A 19,259-nucleotide genomic window follows, 5' to 3' on the forward strand; every position below is an offset into this window, starting at 1 on the left:
GACCTAAAGTGACATAACGGCTGAACAATCACATGACCTAAAGTGACATAACGGCTGGACAATCACATGACCTAAGTGACATAACGACTGGACAATCACATGACCTAAAGTGACATAACGACTGGAAATCACATGACCTAAAGTGACATAACAGCTGGACAATCACATGACCTAAAGTGACATAACGGCTGGACAATCACATGACCTAAGTGACATAACGACTGGACAATCACATGACCTAAAGTGACACAACGGCTGGACAATCACATGACCTAAAGTGACATAACGGCTGGACAATCACATGACCTAAGTGACATAACGACTGGACAATCACATGACCTAAAGTGACATAACGGCTGGACAATCACATGACCTAAAGTGACATAACAGCTGGACAATCACATGACCTAAAGTGACATAACGGTTGGACAATCACATGACCTAAGTGACATAATGGCTTAACAATCACATGACCTAAAGTGACATAATGGCTAGGACAATCACATGACCTAAGTGACATAATGACTGGACAATCACATGACCTAAGTGACATAACGACTGGACAATCACATGAACTAAAGTGACATAATGGCTGGACAATCACATGACCTAAAGTGACATAACTGCTGGACAATCACATGACCTAAGTGACATAACGACTGGACAATCACATGACCTAAAGTGACACAACGGCTGGACAATCACATGACCTAAAGTGACATAACGGCTGGACAATCACATGACCTAAAGTGACACAACGGCTGAACAATCACATGACCTAAAGTGACATAACAGCTGGACAATCACATGACCTAAGTGACATAACGACTGGACAATCACATGACCTAAAGTGACATAACGGCTGGAAATCACATGACATAAAGTGACATAACAGCTGGACAATCACATGACCTAAAGTGACATAACAGCTGGACAATCACATGACCTAAAGTGACATAACGGCTGGACAATCACATGACCTAAAGTGACATAACGGCTGAACAATCACATGACCTAAAGAGACATAACGGCTGGACAATCACATGACCTAAGTGACATAACGACTGGACAATCACATGACCTAAAGTGACATAACGGCTGGAAATCACATGACCTAAAGTGACATAACAGCTGGACAATCACATGACCTAAAGTGACATAACGGCTGGACAATCACATGACCTAAAGTGACATAACGGCTGGACAATCACATGACCTAAGTGACATAATGGCTGGACAATCACATGACCTAAAGTGACATAATGGCTAGGACAATCACATGACCTAAGTGACATAATGGCTGGACAATCACATGACCTAAGTGACATAACGACTGGACAATCACATGACCTAAGTGACATAACGACTGGACAATCACATGACCTAAAGTGACATAACGGCTGGACAATCACATGACCTAAAGTGACATAACAGCTGGACAATCACATGACCTAAAGTGACATAACGGCTGGACAATCACATGACCTAAGTGACATAATGGCTGGACAATCACATGACCTAAAGTGACATAATGGCTAGGACAATCACATGACCTAAGTGACATAACGACTGGACAATTACATGACCTAAAGTGACATAACGACTGGACAATCACATGAACTAAAGTGACATAATGGCTGGACAATCACATGACCTAAAGTGACATAACGGCTGGACAATCACATGACCTAAAGTGACATAACGGCTGGACAATCACATGACCTAAGTGACATAATGGCTGGACAATCACATGACCTAAAGTGACATAATGGCTAGGACAATCACATGACCTAAGTGACATAACGGCTGGACAATCACATGACCTAAGTGACATAACGACTGGACAATCACATGACCTAAAGTGACATAATGGCTGGACAATCACATGACCTAAGTGACATAATGGCTGGACAATCACATGACCAAACGTGACATAATGGCTAGGACAATCACATGACCTAAGTGACATAATGGCTAGAACAAACACATGACCTAAAGTGACATAATGGCTAGGACAAACACATGACCTAAAGTGACATAATGGCTAGGACAATCACATGACCTAAGTGACATAATGGCTGGACAATCACATGACCTAAGTGACATAACGGCTGGACAATCACATGACCTAAGTGACATAATGACTGGACAATCACATGACCTAAAGTGACACAACGGCTGGACAATCACATGACCAAAAGTGACATAACGGCTGGACAATCACATGACCTAAAGTGACATAACGGCTGAACAATCACATGACCTAAAGTGACATAACGGCTGGACAATCACATGACCTAAGTGACATAACGGCTGGACAATCACATGACCTAAGTGACATAACGACTGGACAATCACATGACCTAAAGTGACACAACGACTGGACAATCACATGACCTAAAGTGACATAACGGCAGGACAATCACATGACCTAAAGTGACATAACGGCTGAACAATCACATGACCTAAAGTGACATAACGGCTTGACAATCACATGACCTAAGTGACATAACGACTGGACAATCACATGACCTAAAGTGACATAACGGCTGGAAATCACATGACCTAAAGTGACATAACAGCTGGACAATCACATGACCTAAAGTGACATAACGGCTGGACAATCACATGACCTAAAGTGCCATAACGGCTGGACAATCACATGACCTAAGTGACATAATGGCTGGACAATCACATGACCTAAAGTGACATAATGGCTAGGACAATCACATGACCTAAGTGACATAACGGCTGGACAATCACATGACCTAAAGTGACATAACGGCTGAACAATCACATGACCTAAAGTGACATAACGGCTGTACAATCACATGACCTAAGTGACATAACGACTGGACAATCACATGACCTAAAGTGACATAACGACTGGAAATCACATGACCTAATGTGACATAACAGCTGGACAATCACATGACCTAAAGTGACATAACGGCTGGACAATCACATGACCTAAGTGACATAACGACTGGACAATCACATGACCTAAAGTGACACAACGGCTGGACAATCACATGACCTAAAGTGACATAACGGCTGGACAATCACATGACCTAAGTGACATAACGACTGGACAATCACATGACCTAAAGTGACATAACGGCTGGACAATCACATGACCTAAAGTGACATAACAGCTGGACAATCACATGACCTAAAGTGACATAACGGTTGGACAATCACATGACCTAAGTGACATAATGGCTTAACAATCACATGACCTAAAGTGACATAATGGCTAGGACAATCACATGACCTAAGTGACATAACGACTGGACAATCACATGACCTAAGTGACATAACGACTGGACAATCACATGAACTAAAGTGACATAATGGCTGGACAATCACATGACCTAAAGTGACATAACTGCTGGACAATCACATGACCTAAGTGACATAACGACTGGACAATCACATGACCTAAAGTGACACAACGGCTGGACAATCACATGACCTAAAGTGACATAACGGCTGGACAATCACATGACCTAAAGTGACACAACGGCTGAACAATCACATGACCTAAAGTGACATAACAGCTGGACAATCACATGACCTAAGTGACATAACGACTGGACAATCACATGACCTAAAGTGACATAACGGCTGGAAATCACATGACCTAAAGTGACATAACAGCTGGACAATCACATGACCTGAAGTGACATAACAGCTGGACAATCACATGACCTAAAGTGACATAACAGCTGGACAATCACATGACCTAAAGTGACATAACGGCTGAACAATCACATGACCTAAAGTGACATAACGGCTGGACAATCACATGACCTAAGTGACATAACGACTGGACAATCACATGACCTAAAGTGACATAACGGCTGGAAATCACATGACCTAAAGTGACATAACAGCTGGACAATCACATGACCTAAAGTGACATAACGGCTGGACAATCACATGACCTAAAGTGACATAACGGCTGGACAATCACATGACCTAAGTGACATAATGGCTGGACAATCACATGACCTAAAGTGACATAATGGCTAGGACAATCACATGACCTAAGTGACATAATGGCTGGACAATCACATGACCTAAGTGACATAACGACTGGACAATCACATGACCTAAGTGACATAACGACTGGACAATCACATGACCTAAAGTGACATAACGGCTGGACAATCACATGACCTAAAGTGACATAACAGCTGGACAATCACATGACCTAAAGTGACATAACGGCTGGACAATCACATGACCTAAGTGACATAATGGCTGGACAATCACATGACCTAAAGTGACATAATGGCTAGGACAATCACATGACCTAAGTGACATAACGACTGGACAATTACATGACCTAAAGTGACATAACGACTGGACAATCACATGAACTAAAGTGACATAATGGCTGGACAATCACATGACCTAAAGTGACATAACGGCTGGACAATCACATGACCTAAAGTGACATAACGGCTGGACAATCACATGACCTAAGTGACATAATGGCTGGACAATCACATGACCTAAAGTGACATAATGGCTAGGACAATCACATGACCTAAGTGACATAATGGCTAGAACAAACACATGACCTAAAGTGACATAATGGCTAGGACAAACACATGACCTAAAGTGACATAATGGCTAGGACAATCACATGACCTAAGTGACATAATGGCTGGACAATCACATGACCTAAGTGACATAACGGCTGGACAATCACATGACCTAAGTGACATAACGACTGGACAATCACATGACCTAAAGTGACATAATGGCTGGACAATCACATGACTTAAAGTGACATAACAGCTGGACAATCACATGACCTAAAGTGACAGAACGGCTGGACAATCACATGACCTAAGTGACATAATGGCTGGACAATCACATGACCTAAAGTGACATAATGGCTAGGACAATCACATGACCTAAGTGACATAACGACTGGACAATCACATGACCTAAAGTGACATAATGGCTGGACAATCACATGACCTAAAGTGACATAACGGCTGGACAATCACATGACCTAAAGTGACATAACGGTTGGACAATCACATGACCTAAGTGACATAATGGCTGGACAATCACATGACCTAAAGTGACATAATGGCTAGGACAATCACATGACCTAAGTGACATAACGGCTGGAAAATCACATGACCTAAGTGACATAACGACTGGACAATCACATGACCTAAAGTGACATAATGGCTGGACAATCACATGACCTAAGTGACATAATGGCTGGACAATCACATGACCTAAGTGACATAATGGCTAGAACAAACACATGACCTAAAGTGACATAATGGCTAGGACAAACACATGACCTAAGGGAATGACCATTTATTATTCCAGAGTGGGGATCAGGCAAAACTGAAGGGGGGTCAGCATTTATACATGGAATACATTAAACAAGGCTGAAAAGAAAAGGGAAATCTCTGTAACTTCTGCAAAAAACACTCATTTATTGGACCTCAAATAGAGAGAATACCACAACCAGTACCGGACACTAATAGACCATTGCATTACTTAAACGTACATGATACACCCAATGTTGATAGACAACCAGATGATTGGCAGCCAACGTTACAAAGCAATTCAAAAACAATAAACTGTCACTTGGAAATAGTGATGCCAACAGAGAATTCTCGTTGAATTATGCAGTTGATGAAAAAGATGTAACAGCTTATTTGCAGCATTTAACCAATCTGAAGCACAGTAAATCTATAAGAGAACATGACAGAATGAAACAAAAAATTGAAAAAAGCAAAGTACAGTGACATATGACTGGATATGCTTAGTTTTGAATGGGTCTTTAAAAAAAAACAGTTGCCGAGCTAGATAAATAAAGCAATTACTAGTGATGTCCTTAGAAAAGCACATACAGATAAGCAGAAAAAAGACAAAATTACCGCACACTTATAAGCACCATTAAGAAAAGAACAAGCTCCACTCTTTATGAACTAGTTGAATCTGATGACTCTGGGGATGATGACATTGTGGACCTGGAAATAGGCAGCAGCAGCAGTGAAGAAGATGAAAATAGTGACAGTGATGACAGTGCTATGTTACAACAGACTGTAGTAACCAGGTCTGGATGACAAGCAGGCTCATGGAAACATGCAACTCATCGCAAATTATAATTCATTTTAGAGCAACACAAAGAATTTTCAGTTTTGTTAACTATATTGTTTAATTTACACCAATTATCAACTAATAACCAACACTTAGTCCAGTATTGTCAAATCAGTCAGATTACACAAAAAATTTATTAAAATGGCTCACCCTGAAAAAAAGATGGGGGCCATGTAGCAAAAGATCAATAAAATACATGAAGATAGATTTGTTGGCCTTGACTGCATAACCTTGTTCAGTGAAAAAACGGTTCTAATTTATAACATAGACTTTCTTCAGGCAAGTGAGTACAACTGTTAATATAAATTTCAAAATATTATATATGTCAATATTACAAATATTACAAATATTACAAATATTACAAATATTACAAATTTCAAAATATTATATATATTGTATATATTACAAATATTACAAATTTTTCATTTTTTCTAATGGGGGGCACCCTCTTTTACAAAATGAATAAAGGGGGGTCCATTGATTTTTTTGAAAAAGCACCGAGAATTCCCCCCCCCCTTTGGAATAATAAATGGTCATTTCTTAAAGTGACATAACATTGCCACATTATATTAAATTACATCATTTATGCATTTTAATCTCAACTTACCAGACACTCCATATTCTTGGTTATTTTAAGGCAAATGTTGTAATCAAACTCATCCGCCTCACGAACTTTGAGGTTTTCATGCGAGCTGCCAACACCAATGTTACGAACGTAGCTAGCCTTAAACGTGATGTCATTCAGCATATGGTCAATAACTTTACCGACAACGTCATCTACCAACGTTTTATTCCGATCCATTTCAGCACGAGACACTTTAGCATGGTCATGAGTGACGCTGTTCAAGTAGTAAGCCAAGCCATTTCGTCTACCCCGGTTTTCAAAAGCCATGACTCAGAAATGCCTTCGGGCAGTCGATCTGTTTCGGAAATCGAGCTAAAAATATTTAACAGGCAGCATATCACGTGACTTGACTCATAAATCACGCTGATATTTTATCTCACGTATATTGTGGCGACCTCAACTCCACCGCAGACAGTTCCGGGGAAACGGCTCCATTTCGTTCACTGCTTTGCGGTGATTACTGCCGTTGGTGGCGTGCTTTCCAAGACCGTTGGTTTATACTGTTACAAATTTTTATTCATTCATTACAGGCCATTTCACCCCAAAAATGAAATGCGTAAAGTGGGCTTAAAAAGAGATTTTAACACTTCTCAAACAAATATGTGAAATAATACCTTGGTATATAAAGCTCGCATACTAGTTTATATTTACGACATACACATACCCAAATTAAATGAAATTCGTCATCTATATATTTTCTTTCAGTGTCCTACATGCTGCTCATGTGTATTATTAATCCACTTAAGGTAGCGGGACTATTATTTGCATACTTTTTTTCATCTTCTAATTGTGACCAAATGACTACAAATAGACCCAGGAAAGTATATATTTTTAGAATCGCCAGACTTCAAGCTTTTCAAAAGTGTGTTTGCCATGCCCGTATCTGCATTCTATGACCCGTTACTTAATCAAAGGTGAAAAATTACTTTTTCTGTAAAAAAAATAATTACGCATTTATGCTGGCGATAAGAAGTATTTTTTTCACTTTTTCTAGTTGTTCAATAGTCTGGTAAATTGAATGTGTCTGGTCAGTTTTATGCAAGCAACGCGTTTTAAAAAACAGCGTGCTGAATTTCAATTACTGTTTTAGTCGCATTGCCCCCAACTCAAACCACAACTCGTTGGTAAATAATCGATGAAATAGTTTGTCTGGACACATTCAAGTTCCTCTCACTGTCACCTCAAAGCTGTGAAAATTTGGTGTTAATCCGACGACAATAAGTATAGGTTATTTTTTGTTAAAGACCTTGTATTTTGAAAAACATAAACTCCTAGAAAACGTCCATGAAGTAACAGCAAAGATTTTCAAGCTTGTTTATCGGCACAATCAATTTGTTTTCCCATCAAGGTCTGCTTTAACGTGTGTAGGGACATCCAAATGTGTAAGGCTATTTGAAACCAAAAAAATAAAGGAATGGGATAGCTATAATTGGATAAATTCGGCATATGAAAACACCAAAATCAATGATTTTTTTTCAGTGGCTGTGTGACCCTGTGTCTGAAACATTCATATGCAAATGACTAATCTGTGAAACAAACAGGGGCGGAGACAAACCACTCAAATATTTGGAAACACTCATTGTGTGTCAGATAGCTACTGATAACACATCCTAACATTGCTTTGTCTTGAGTTTATTTTTGAAACTTATAGGCACACAGATTAAACCTGTGTTGTTGATTTTGGAAAACACTACTGAGGCTGCCTTGCTTCCCTTCAGAAAATCTACATTTTAACCAACTTACATGACATTCTATGTTATGTTGACTTTATCACATGAAAGTTTTTAGTGCATTTCATCAATTAATAAATAAATGTGAAAATCGTAATTTTCAACACAAATAATAGTCTCGCTACCTTAAATATGCAATGTATGTAATGAATATCTCCACTTAGATAAGACGATTCTATGTTTAAACACAGTCCCTCCACGAGGGACTGTGGTTTAAAGGGCCGTGGTCGTCGCGCAGCGCGTGTTCGCATTTCACGTAAACAAACAATGTATTTTACATGTGTTGTATACGTCGCTATGAGTCCCATATCGAACAGGACGCGGCACGACGACTGCCGCCCTTCAAGGTAGAAGCCTACTCATGGATGTAAATCCTCCATGAATTTATTCATTTCCCAATAATTTGTACTTCCAGGCATATATTGACTTAAAAAAAGTTGGGGTCACCAGCTTAATGTTCGAGAAAATGATGGTTGTAATTTAGTGTATAGTGGCCATTTTGATAGTACATGTATTATATCATTGTGCTTCATGGAATTGTTCTAAAAATTACGATTTTTAAAAAAATACTAGGACAAGTTTCTCAAAATACGTCACTGTAACAAAAATAATGCTATTTCATGGTGCCATGCAATAGCTTCATGATTTTACGTAATAGACCAATAAACACGGTCATGCGATTTATGACTTCATAATAATTAATTCATAATAAATGATTATTATTGTTGTTGTTACTACCATACGTAATACTCTAAAAATGATAATTTCCGTTTCACAACAGGCGTACATTCAACTACCGCGGAACTCTCGCACTTAACGAGATTTCGCCATTGAACTCTTCAACCTCTCTGTAAAATGGCGTCGCTTAGAGTTCTCGTCGGATGCAAGCGTGTCATAGATTATGCGGTTAAGGTCAGTATTTCTTGTCACATAGATAATCAATCTCACTATAAAATGGTAGCTTATTATATATTTTATGCTGCCGAAATCTTACGTCTGGCGGACGAATATAGTAGTCCATATTCTCGTTGTAATTGCTCGTGCGAGGATTAGGCAGTACACGATTTGTTGGCACGAACGAGTTGGTGTTACAGGTTATAAACACTTGCCGGTGAGTTATTATGTTTTCTGTTTTAAGGAAATATTAAACGTTTTATTCATCTTAGTGTTGCTGTGTTATTAACTATTTTGATGAGATTTGTTGAAAAGGTGCAACAGGCACGACATCGTTGACCTCAAAACAAATTCGTTTTGATTGACATTGGCACCGGCCTCCTGGCACTGGTGACACAATCTTGATTGACGGGAAAGGCCACAGCTTCTAAACTGATATCATATTTATAGTTCTACTTTTTGTGTCTACAATTTTTTTTTAATAATTTAAGTTATTTATAATTTGTGTTTCTAATTAACACAGCGGCTTGACTTGTGTATGTATATATATATATATATATATATAATAATAATAATAATAATAATAATAATAATAATAATTATAATAATAAACTTTATTGATATCGTATCCTTTATAGGATCTTGAGTTAAATTACAATAAAGTGTGGATGAAAAAAAAACAAGAAGGAAAATAAGATAAAATATCATAAAAATGATGATAACAGAAAAAATATAAAAAAAAAACCTTGCAGATATGCCTTGATATTAATAATGTTGTTTATTTGGATGAGAATGAAGGCTCTTTCATGTTATTTTCTCTAATTTTGAAACATTCGTATATGTATTTAGCTAGTTTTATAATTGTTTTATTTTCATTGTTCATCATAGCTATCATTTTTTCTTCATCTGTCGTGTTTGGGAGTGACATTTTTGACTTAGTGTTTAGTTGGTTTCTTTCATTTTCATATACAATGTAATTTTCAGTTAAGCAGAAAATGTTTTTCATCTTCAATTTCGTCTAGGTCACACACAGGGCATTTCCTTTTGCATGCATCTATTTTATTGTAGCGACCCATTTCTATTTGTAGAACATGAGCACTAATTCTTAGTTTTGTTAGTGCTGATCTATGTTTAGAGTCTTTTATTACTGAAAGATACTTCTCATATGAGCAGTCATTTTTTAACATTCTGTATGTACGCAATTTGTTTTTTTGCTTTTTTCCTTTGTTGTCATCCTGCATTTTTTCTTGACTGTTAATTTTGAATATTTTTCGGAGATTGTCCATAACCTTTTTTGTTATAGAGGCAGCATTATGCAGATGTTGGTTCTCCCACACATTGTTTTCATTTACATATTTTAGTATATATATGTGGCTGTTAAGGTGAAATCATATGTCCTGTCACTGTATTTATTTGTTACACCGCCCATCAAAAACCTCGCTCATGGGCTATGTTACAGCATGTGGGCGATCTTTTGGTTACGAAATATGTTTTACCTATGAATCACAGATAATATCTAGTGCAGATCAAAGTTTCAGAAATGTTCTGTAAGTATTCTGATTTAGATTTTTGGAACATTTCAGTCCATTCAGGCCCCGTCCAGTTGAAGTCAATTTACATATTTTGTAGTCACGCCTGTTCAAGAATACAAAGTGAAATCATGACTAGTGTTTGATAATAAGCTGTTATAATCACTGTGAAAATGATGAGTTCATCTCCCAAAAATTAAAACATCGCTCAGGGTATCGGACAAATACGGTACCGTAGTGATTATATCAATATTACCATGGTGGGTTTTTTTGGCCGCAAATAACAGTTAATAAGTTGTAGTGTTATGAAGTCATTTTTGAGTTTGAAATAATTCAGTACCTGTAGCTGTGGGTCCATGGGTCTTCTTGTGTTGGTCTTTCATCTTTGTACTTTTGCTTAAAGTTGTTGTTTTTAGATACTAGAATTTTATTGACACAGAAGAGCTATGGTTTCTCCCATAGACTTGTGTAAAACAAACATGTGCAATGCCAAATGATATCTAAAGTAAACTTATGAAAACATAATATTTTCTTTTATCGCACCATCAAAACTATCACTAATCAATAAAGATCAATTAACATCGCCATTTTGTCTGAAATTTAGAGATTAAACAATTGAGAAGGTTCAATATTTAACATTCACACTGACCTATCAACAGAGAGTATTTCCATTCTCTTGGTGGTCCATAGTATGTGATGTTTGTATATATTTGCATGGCTAATAAGATAAACAGGCTACCAAACCTAGGCAGTTGTAGGGTTTATGGATTTCCAGAAATCAAAAATGTTAGGCTTTTTATGACTTAGCGCATCATGGATCAATGTATGTAAATTAATTTTCCAAACTTCCCAACTCAGAAAGTTGAATCAATACCAAAACCGAAATTGCTATGATCTCATGTTAATGATGCACTTGCATCTGTCCATGGTCAAACTAAATATAATTTTAATGATTCAGTGTACAAAACACTAATTGAAAATTGAAATGTGCATTTCTTATTGAGATGCACATTTAATAGAGCATACACAATGTAGTTCAGCATCATAAAATTAATTAACTATTTTATAGTTTGGAAGTTTTGTTTTTATGCTATTAATTCAACTTTTTAAGTAGTTATATGGAAGAAAATTGGTTTTGAGTTAATGTGAAATATGTTGATGGTACTTTCCAAATTACAAATTTTAATTAAAAAACACTTGTGTAGAACAAGTTAGAACAAGACTCCTTGTGTAGTCAAGTAGAACAAGTTACTGAAACAACTTGTATCATTATTTTTATTCTGTCAATTTGTCTATTTCTTACACCTAATATATTTGTACAGCTGTACAGAGATAATTGTCAAAAAGTAGTCCAGAGTTATTTGGGGAAATTGCTTATTTAACCAGATAACCTTCCTAAACTACAGTACAAAATTACAAACATCTCTGGCTACACTAACTGTAATTTTAAAATACAAAAGGTTGCTCAACCAGTTCTTAAACATCTTGAATAGAAGAAATAAAAACCAACTTTTCGACGATGCTAGGATCGTCTTCTTCAGGGTAACAGCTGTACATCCAAATGCAAACTGTGTTTATTCATTCGGTGTGCTCCCGAGCTCCTAGTATACTTCAATAGTTGTGGTTGGACCGACTTAATTTCTTGCTACTACATACACTAACTGGTTGATGAAATTCTCAATGTTTATATCAAATGAATTATAATCATTTCTTTTTTATATTCAGGTACGTGTTCGTCCAGATAAATTGGGTGTTGTCACCGATGGCGTGAAACACAGCATGAACCCATTTGATGAAATAGCCATAGAAGAAGCAGTCAGGTTAAAAGAAAAGAAAATAGCCAAAGAAATTGTTGCTGTGAGTTGTGGTCCAGCAAAATGTCAGGTATGGGGTCAAAGTTTATTACATAACATTATAAGTCTATCATCATCTTGCAACATGTCTTCAAATTTCTAGCAAACAAGTAATGTATTTTACATGTAAATAACACCAATCAAATGGCATGGTAAATACTATGTTAAATCAAGGTAAACATGTACTGCATGTCTTGAACTGACACTTGTGTACGGCATCTAATCGCCTAGCTTCACGCCACAGCATTTCTTCCTCCCAGCCACCAGGCATCCCCGCTATTAGCTGCCGTACATGAGTGTCTGTTTTTCTTGATTTGACATAGTAATTCAGCAGCTACTATAAGTTTACAATTATTTCTCGGTGTTTATTCAATGTATTTTAAATGCTGTTGTATTGGACCCATGATGCATTGTGACGGTCGTCATTCTTTAAATAAAAACTTCAGTTTCTTTGATGTTCCCAGACATGGTGTAACTGCAATATAGAAGTCTATGACTACTGCATAAAATGACACTGTTGTACAGTTCTGTGATTGGTCAAAAAAAGTCATGTGATATGGGCTGTGGATTGTTACAGGAACACTGTCACCAAGCTCGGTCAGAAATACCTTCGTCCTGCTACTCCATCCATAATCGTGCACTGGCATACAATTAAATGCAATGAAACTATCGTATTTGAATATTCACAATACTATTTTACTACACATGACACTATTACAAACGCGTTAAATAAATACAATTCAGGACGTGACACATTCAATGTCCTAACCAGGGTACCCCTTATTAAAACAGGGATAAATTAAACGATTCTATACTATATAACGAGTGGTCGACGCAACTCAACAAACCAAGATTACATTAAATTAACAATATCACTAGCATACAAACAAATGACAAGTACTGGTTTCAATAAGCTCACAATATAACAAGTAAATTGTCCTACACAACAATTAATAGAGCGACGGCGTTGCGGTGTGTATACCGGTTCCTTTGTGACTTCTTCCACGTCAGCTTTGCTAGGATTCGAACCTAGACTTCTCAATCCATTACGAGTGTGCTCCCGTTACACCACCAGTTACGTAGTAGTTCAGTAGGACGCAGACCAGACTAGTAACACAATGTCCCCGTCAGCTTCTACCCGGTGTCCCAGTAGTCTTTGTTGACACCACGGTACCACGTTTCCAAAGCGTGCCCCACACCACACAGTTGTCTAAGAGCAAATAAACGCATGACAATAGCAAAGTAATTTACTCCTTATGATAATAAGCGTATTCGGGGCGTATAATATTACGTACAAAAATAGGCAAGGTTCTGTCTCGCCAACCACTGTTGCGACTGTTGACACGAGGCCAAGGCTTCATTCAACAAATCGGGTAACTCGTTCAGTTCAGTTCAGTTCAATTCAATTCGGTTCCATTTAAATTACAGGCCACTTACTTGCCAATGACTTTAAACCAGAGTTTCACCTGTAACTTGACTCAGTGAACATTACCATGGCCGACCTAAACTGACGACAACGATCGTACAGCAAGCATGTACTCTCCAACAACCTCTGGCAAAACTGCCCGACCACACGCATGTGTGAAGTTTAAATACGTTAATTAATTTCATAACCCCAGGTGGTTCCAACTATCAATGCACTAGTGGCAACACGCCATCTGGTTTGCATTGTCCAATCACGTATAATGTATCACTACGTTACGTGCACCCAATCACGAATATAAATTAAATACCAAAAGTGTGACAAACACCATATGTTGATTACCGGTAGTTCACTTTTACCCATTTTCAAGTTTAATTGGCTAGTGTATTGTGTACAATTATGTACAATTTTGTTACTGAAACACGACAGTACTATGATGCAAGCTACTAAAGCAACTTAGTCTTCTAATATTGTGTGTTTTTGGAAGCCTCACATACAAAGGTTTACATTGCTACCACTTTATAGAAATCTGCTAAAATCCATGTATGTATTTACAGCTCATATCCAATACTTTATTCCCCCTTTCAAATAATCTGTTAACAAATTTACTCTTAAAATTTTTTTTTTTTCATAATTCTAAACAAAAATGGCTGACTGGTGGTCATTTTGTTTCCTCACTAATAATATTAATATATCACCTGATTCAAATGTGCACACAAGTACTACTTTAAAACATGTCTTTTTCGCAAGCATGTCTTTTTTAGCAAATTTAGCAAGAGAACTGATTCGCTAATTCAAGATGTCGCTAATGACTTCATTATAAATTCAAAATTACACTTGACAGTTTTTCTTTGTTTTTATGGAGGTGATAACTGCGCATTTGTTTTGGCATGCAACAGACAAGTATTGTGAAAACAGGAAATCAACAATGACAAGAGAGATTCGCTAAATTAACATTTCGCTATTACATCATTTTATCATTCGCTAAAACTGTCGCTTTTTCAACATGTAGTAATGCGCACAGGAAGCATGTTGTACAACATTAGCCATAGGTGCACCTTATACAACTTGTGTGCTCTGTTTCAATTCACAGGAAACATTACGTACAGCATTAGCCATGGGTGCAGATCGTGCAATTCATGTAGAAATAGCCGAGAAAGAATACGAAGGAATTGGCCCTTTACAGGTGTCAAAAATGTTAGCAAAATTAGCAAAGGATGAAGACGCCAACTTGTTTATTGTTGGAAAGCAAGTAAGTGTGATTCCTGCTGTCATTGCACAACTTTGAAGTTTCAAAATAATCTGTCAATAATCTTGTAAGGTTGTTTTGGGGTGGGGTGGCCAACTTAATTTTTTATCATATAAACAAGGAAAAGTTTATGTTTTTGAATACTGTGAAATACTTTATTTTTGCTGGAATTAATTTTTGCTGAAAAGGCATTTTAGGTGTATTGTATGGAATTTAATTTCACTGATTTTTAACGAGTTTAATGTAAAATATAGGAAAAAAGGTATATTTGCTGGATTTTATTTTCACTGAATCATTTCTTCAGCGAAAATAGCGAAAATTAATTCCAAGCGAAAATAATGTATTCTACAGTAATATTTTTGTTGTGTATTAAAGCTTAGTGAATTTGTTGTACTACCGTATTTGACTTTGTTTCTACTTATAAAATAAATTCAATAAATTTTAAAAGTACTACATTGTATATGCTCTGAAATTGTACGCTTGGAATCTACAAAATATTTTAAAATATTCTACATTGGATTGGGGTGTCTTGGGGATACATAAAATACCTTGAAAACTTGAGAACACCCTTTAGAATACTGGTTGTTATTGATTTGTAATTGATACAGGTATAGGTTAGGGGTTTAAATAATTAAAAGTGGTTCATGTTAGCCTGGGTGAGGTAAGCCACAGCATGAAATAAAGAGGCTGCAGTGACTGGTATACTTTGTGGTAACCTTGTTTACCAGTAATTGAGGTACTTCCACCAGTCTAGGCTAGTATGTTACAGCAGTTCTGGGAAATATTCCGACAGTCAGTTAGCAAGATGGCTTGCAACTTTGCAAAACATTTTTGATTTTTGTCCAATCTAGACTTGATGACCCCATTCCATTGACACACACACAGTAGGGATCATTCCATTATCACACTAGACGAGGATGAAATGCATTTTTAGAAATGATATGTGTTTGTTAAAATGCAGGTTATTTTGATTTGTTATAATATTTCTTGACTCATATACAATGTAGATACTCATGAAATGAAGAATAGTTATTGAATGTGTACACTCGATTAGAAAAATTTTAATTTTTTATGCAAGTGTATGCACTACTAATAGAGAAAATATGATAACAATTGTTACCGTACGTCAGGTTTGTGACCCAAAACTTCCAAGTTCAAATCCAACGAAGAGTTAAACTCCAAACGCAATGACCCACATACTGATACATCAATACATCTACATGCAGGGCTAAAAATTAGCGTACACCGTAAAATCTGTATTAGAAGCCGCATCCCTAATAGAAGTTGCACCCATGCTTTTTGAATAAATGAAAACCAAAAAAATCACATTTTCTCATATGTGTAGATGCTCTAATAGAAGCCGCATCCCCTCTGTTGCACTGTACCATTTTAATAGAAACCGCGGCTTCTAATATAGATTTTACAGTACTATTTCTTGTGCCTGTTCCAAGGCTACAGTTTTCCAAAACTTAGTAGTCCACTATTAGAGTCTCTATACTTTGTGCTTGGCTGTATGTAGCATACCAACAACACCTGAATCCAAATGCTAGCATGCCACTTCTTCAAAATGGTTGCAAATCATATTAATTATGATGTAAATTTCTTCAATCGCAGGCAATTGATGATGATTGTAACCAGACGGGTCAGATGTTAGCTTCCTATCTAGATTGGCCACAAGCAACATTTGCATCGGAGGTTGTTGTTGAAGATGGTGATCTCAAAGTGACAAGAGAGGTTGACGGTGGGCTTGAGACTGTTAAAGTCAAGATGCCATGCGTGATCACAGCTGATCTCAGGTTGAATGAACCAAGATATGCAACATTACCAAACATCATGGTAAGTGTCACTCCGGTACCCTGGTTTAGTTTGTGAATGATATCTGCAAAATGTCTGATTTGTGTAATACTGTAAAATACTTTATTTTCGCTTGGAATGAATTTTTGCTGAAAGAATGATTCAACGAAAATAAAATCCAGCAAATATACATGTACCTTTTTTGTTATATTTTACATTTAACTCGTCAAAAATTAGTAAAAATAAATTCCATACAAAACACCCAAAATGTCTTTAGCGAAAATTAATTCCAACTAAAGCCAAGTATTTTACAGTAATTAGCCAATCACTATTGTTAAAAAGTGCATGACTAGAGTGAGAACATTTTTTCGGGAAAATTGTTGATCTGGATTCCATCACAAACTTTAGTGCAAATAAGTGGAATGTGTTCAGTGTTGGTGACATGGTTTAACCAACATACAATTGTAACAGAGAAATTCAAACATTGGAGCAATTGCAGATGCAGCTTTTTACAGAATGGTAAATTCCATTTTTGGTGCTATATGTAAAATAGTGAGTATAATTTTTCACCTCCAATATAATTGTCATATTTTCCTTTACTAGAAAGCTAAAAAGAAGCCAATGTTAAAGAAGAAACCAGCTGACTTGGGTGTTGATATGACACCACATGTTGAGGTATTGAAAGTTGACGACCCACCAACCAGAGAGGCTGGTGTTAAAGTAGAGAGTGCAGAAGAATTAGTTAGTAAATTGAAAGATGTTGGTTGTATATAGACATCAGTAAAGGAATCAAATTAGGTGTGTACTTGAATTTAGTCTATTTATATATTGCATGATACTGTAAACCACTGCAATTTTGGAAGAGTTGTCATGGGGGCTATTATTTTAAAAAAATTGTAAATGTAGTCCAATAAGACTACTAGAAATGTACAATAATGACAATCTTTTTTTTTTTTTTTTTTTATAAAAGCTGCAACTGTTCCATACAAATTCAGCAAATATGACATTAATTTATTTGTATTCACACTTTTTGCATGACTCTCTTACCTACTAAACTCAAATAGACTGTCCAGTATTGCTACAGAGCTATCGGCTTTTAAAACTGTTAGCCCAACAGGCTACCAAGAAATTTCATGCCCTGAAATACATGTAACTACATTTACCAGTACTTTCCCATCAACACGACAGACTGTCATTTTATTTGTAAAAACACACCAGGAACATTTCTGTATACACTTTTGAATCTACTACATGTAACTATATAGTTATACTGTACTTTATTAGTCCCCGTTCGGACGTAGTCCGAAAACGGGGACTTATGGTTTGCCCTGTGTGCGTCCGTGATCACCTGTATCTCGAACATGCATGGATTGATTAAGTTCAAACTTCACTCATGCATCACACATTATATGGGACATATGCACATGCATTTTTTTCATGATCCGATTAACGATAGCCGAAGAGCGGCCATTTTAAGGCCGAAAATGCATAAAAATCACTTATTTTCACAATTCCGAAACCGGATCTCAGTCATGCATGGATGGATTTTGTTCAGATTTAGTACAATGTGTTGTACATATGCAGGTGCATTTCGGATCAGACCACTGAAAGTGATCTGAGATTTCGGTCATGATCTGCTTTGAATGTATATGTCACTCAAATATGAACGGAACGGGGACGTGTCATTGACAATGACTTGTATTTATCTTTTTCTTACAGCATTGGTATACATGGTGTCCATAGAATCTACCATGGATGCTTATAGAATCAGATGGACATTATTATTTCCATATTTAAAATATCAGGGGTATATGACAGTTTGTAACTGTTGCATTTCTAGATTTTATCCAAGACAAAGATTTGTACAAAACTTTCCGCTTTCTGTGTTTATGGGTTGGCATTAAAAGGAGAAAATAGAAACTGTTCAGTATGTTTTTTTTTTAATTGAGTATGTAACATGACTGCAAATGAAATGCCATTTGGCTATCTGACTTAGACAAGTCCCTCACCTTCTTTGGCTA

The 19,259-nt window shown here is 36.8% G+C and overlaps 2 protein-coding genes across 2 annotated transcripts in view; one reads left to right on the forward strand and one right to left on the reverse strand.

Annotated features, from left to right (window-relative positions):
* LOC102801985 (cyclic GMP-AMP synthase-like receptor 3) overlaps window positions 1-7,156 on the reverse strand; it is a 31,659-nt gene extending 24,503 nt beyond the window's left edge. Inside the window, exon 1 of the mRNA XM_085499347.1 lies at window positions 6,749-7,156. Within this exon, the coding sequence (XP_085355473.1) occupies window positions 6,749-7,033 (285 nt within the window). The 5' untranslated portion in view covers window positions 7,034-7,156. The remainder of the gene's footprint in view (window positions 1-6,748) is intronic.
* A 2,161-nt stretch (window positions 7,157-9,317) lies between these two features.
* On the forward strand, window positions 9,318-19,158 carry LOC100366941 (electron transfer flavoprotein subunit beta-like). The gene is made up of 6 exons (XM_002741232.3): window positions 9,318-9,408; window positions 12,645-12,803; window positions 15,289-15,447; window positions 17,059-17,280; window positions 17,842-18,036; window positions 18,958-19,158. Exons 1-5 carry the CDS (start codon window positions 9,352-9,354, stop codon window positions 18,010-18,012), a joined length of 768 nt encoding a protein of 255 aa, XP_002741278.1. The 5' UTR covers window positions 9,318-9,351; the 3' UTR covers window positions 18,013-18,036; window positions 18,958-19,158.
* The last annotated feature ends 101 nt before the right edge of the window (window positions 19,159-19,259 follow it).

Source organism: Saccoglossus kowalevskii, chromosome 5, assembly GCF_978046115.1.
Source record: "Saccoglossus kowalevskii chromosome 5, keSacKowa6.1, whole genome shotgun sequence".
NCBI lineage: Eukaryota > Metazoa > Hemichordata > Enteropneusta > Harrimaniidae > Saccoglossus > Saccoglossus kowalevskii.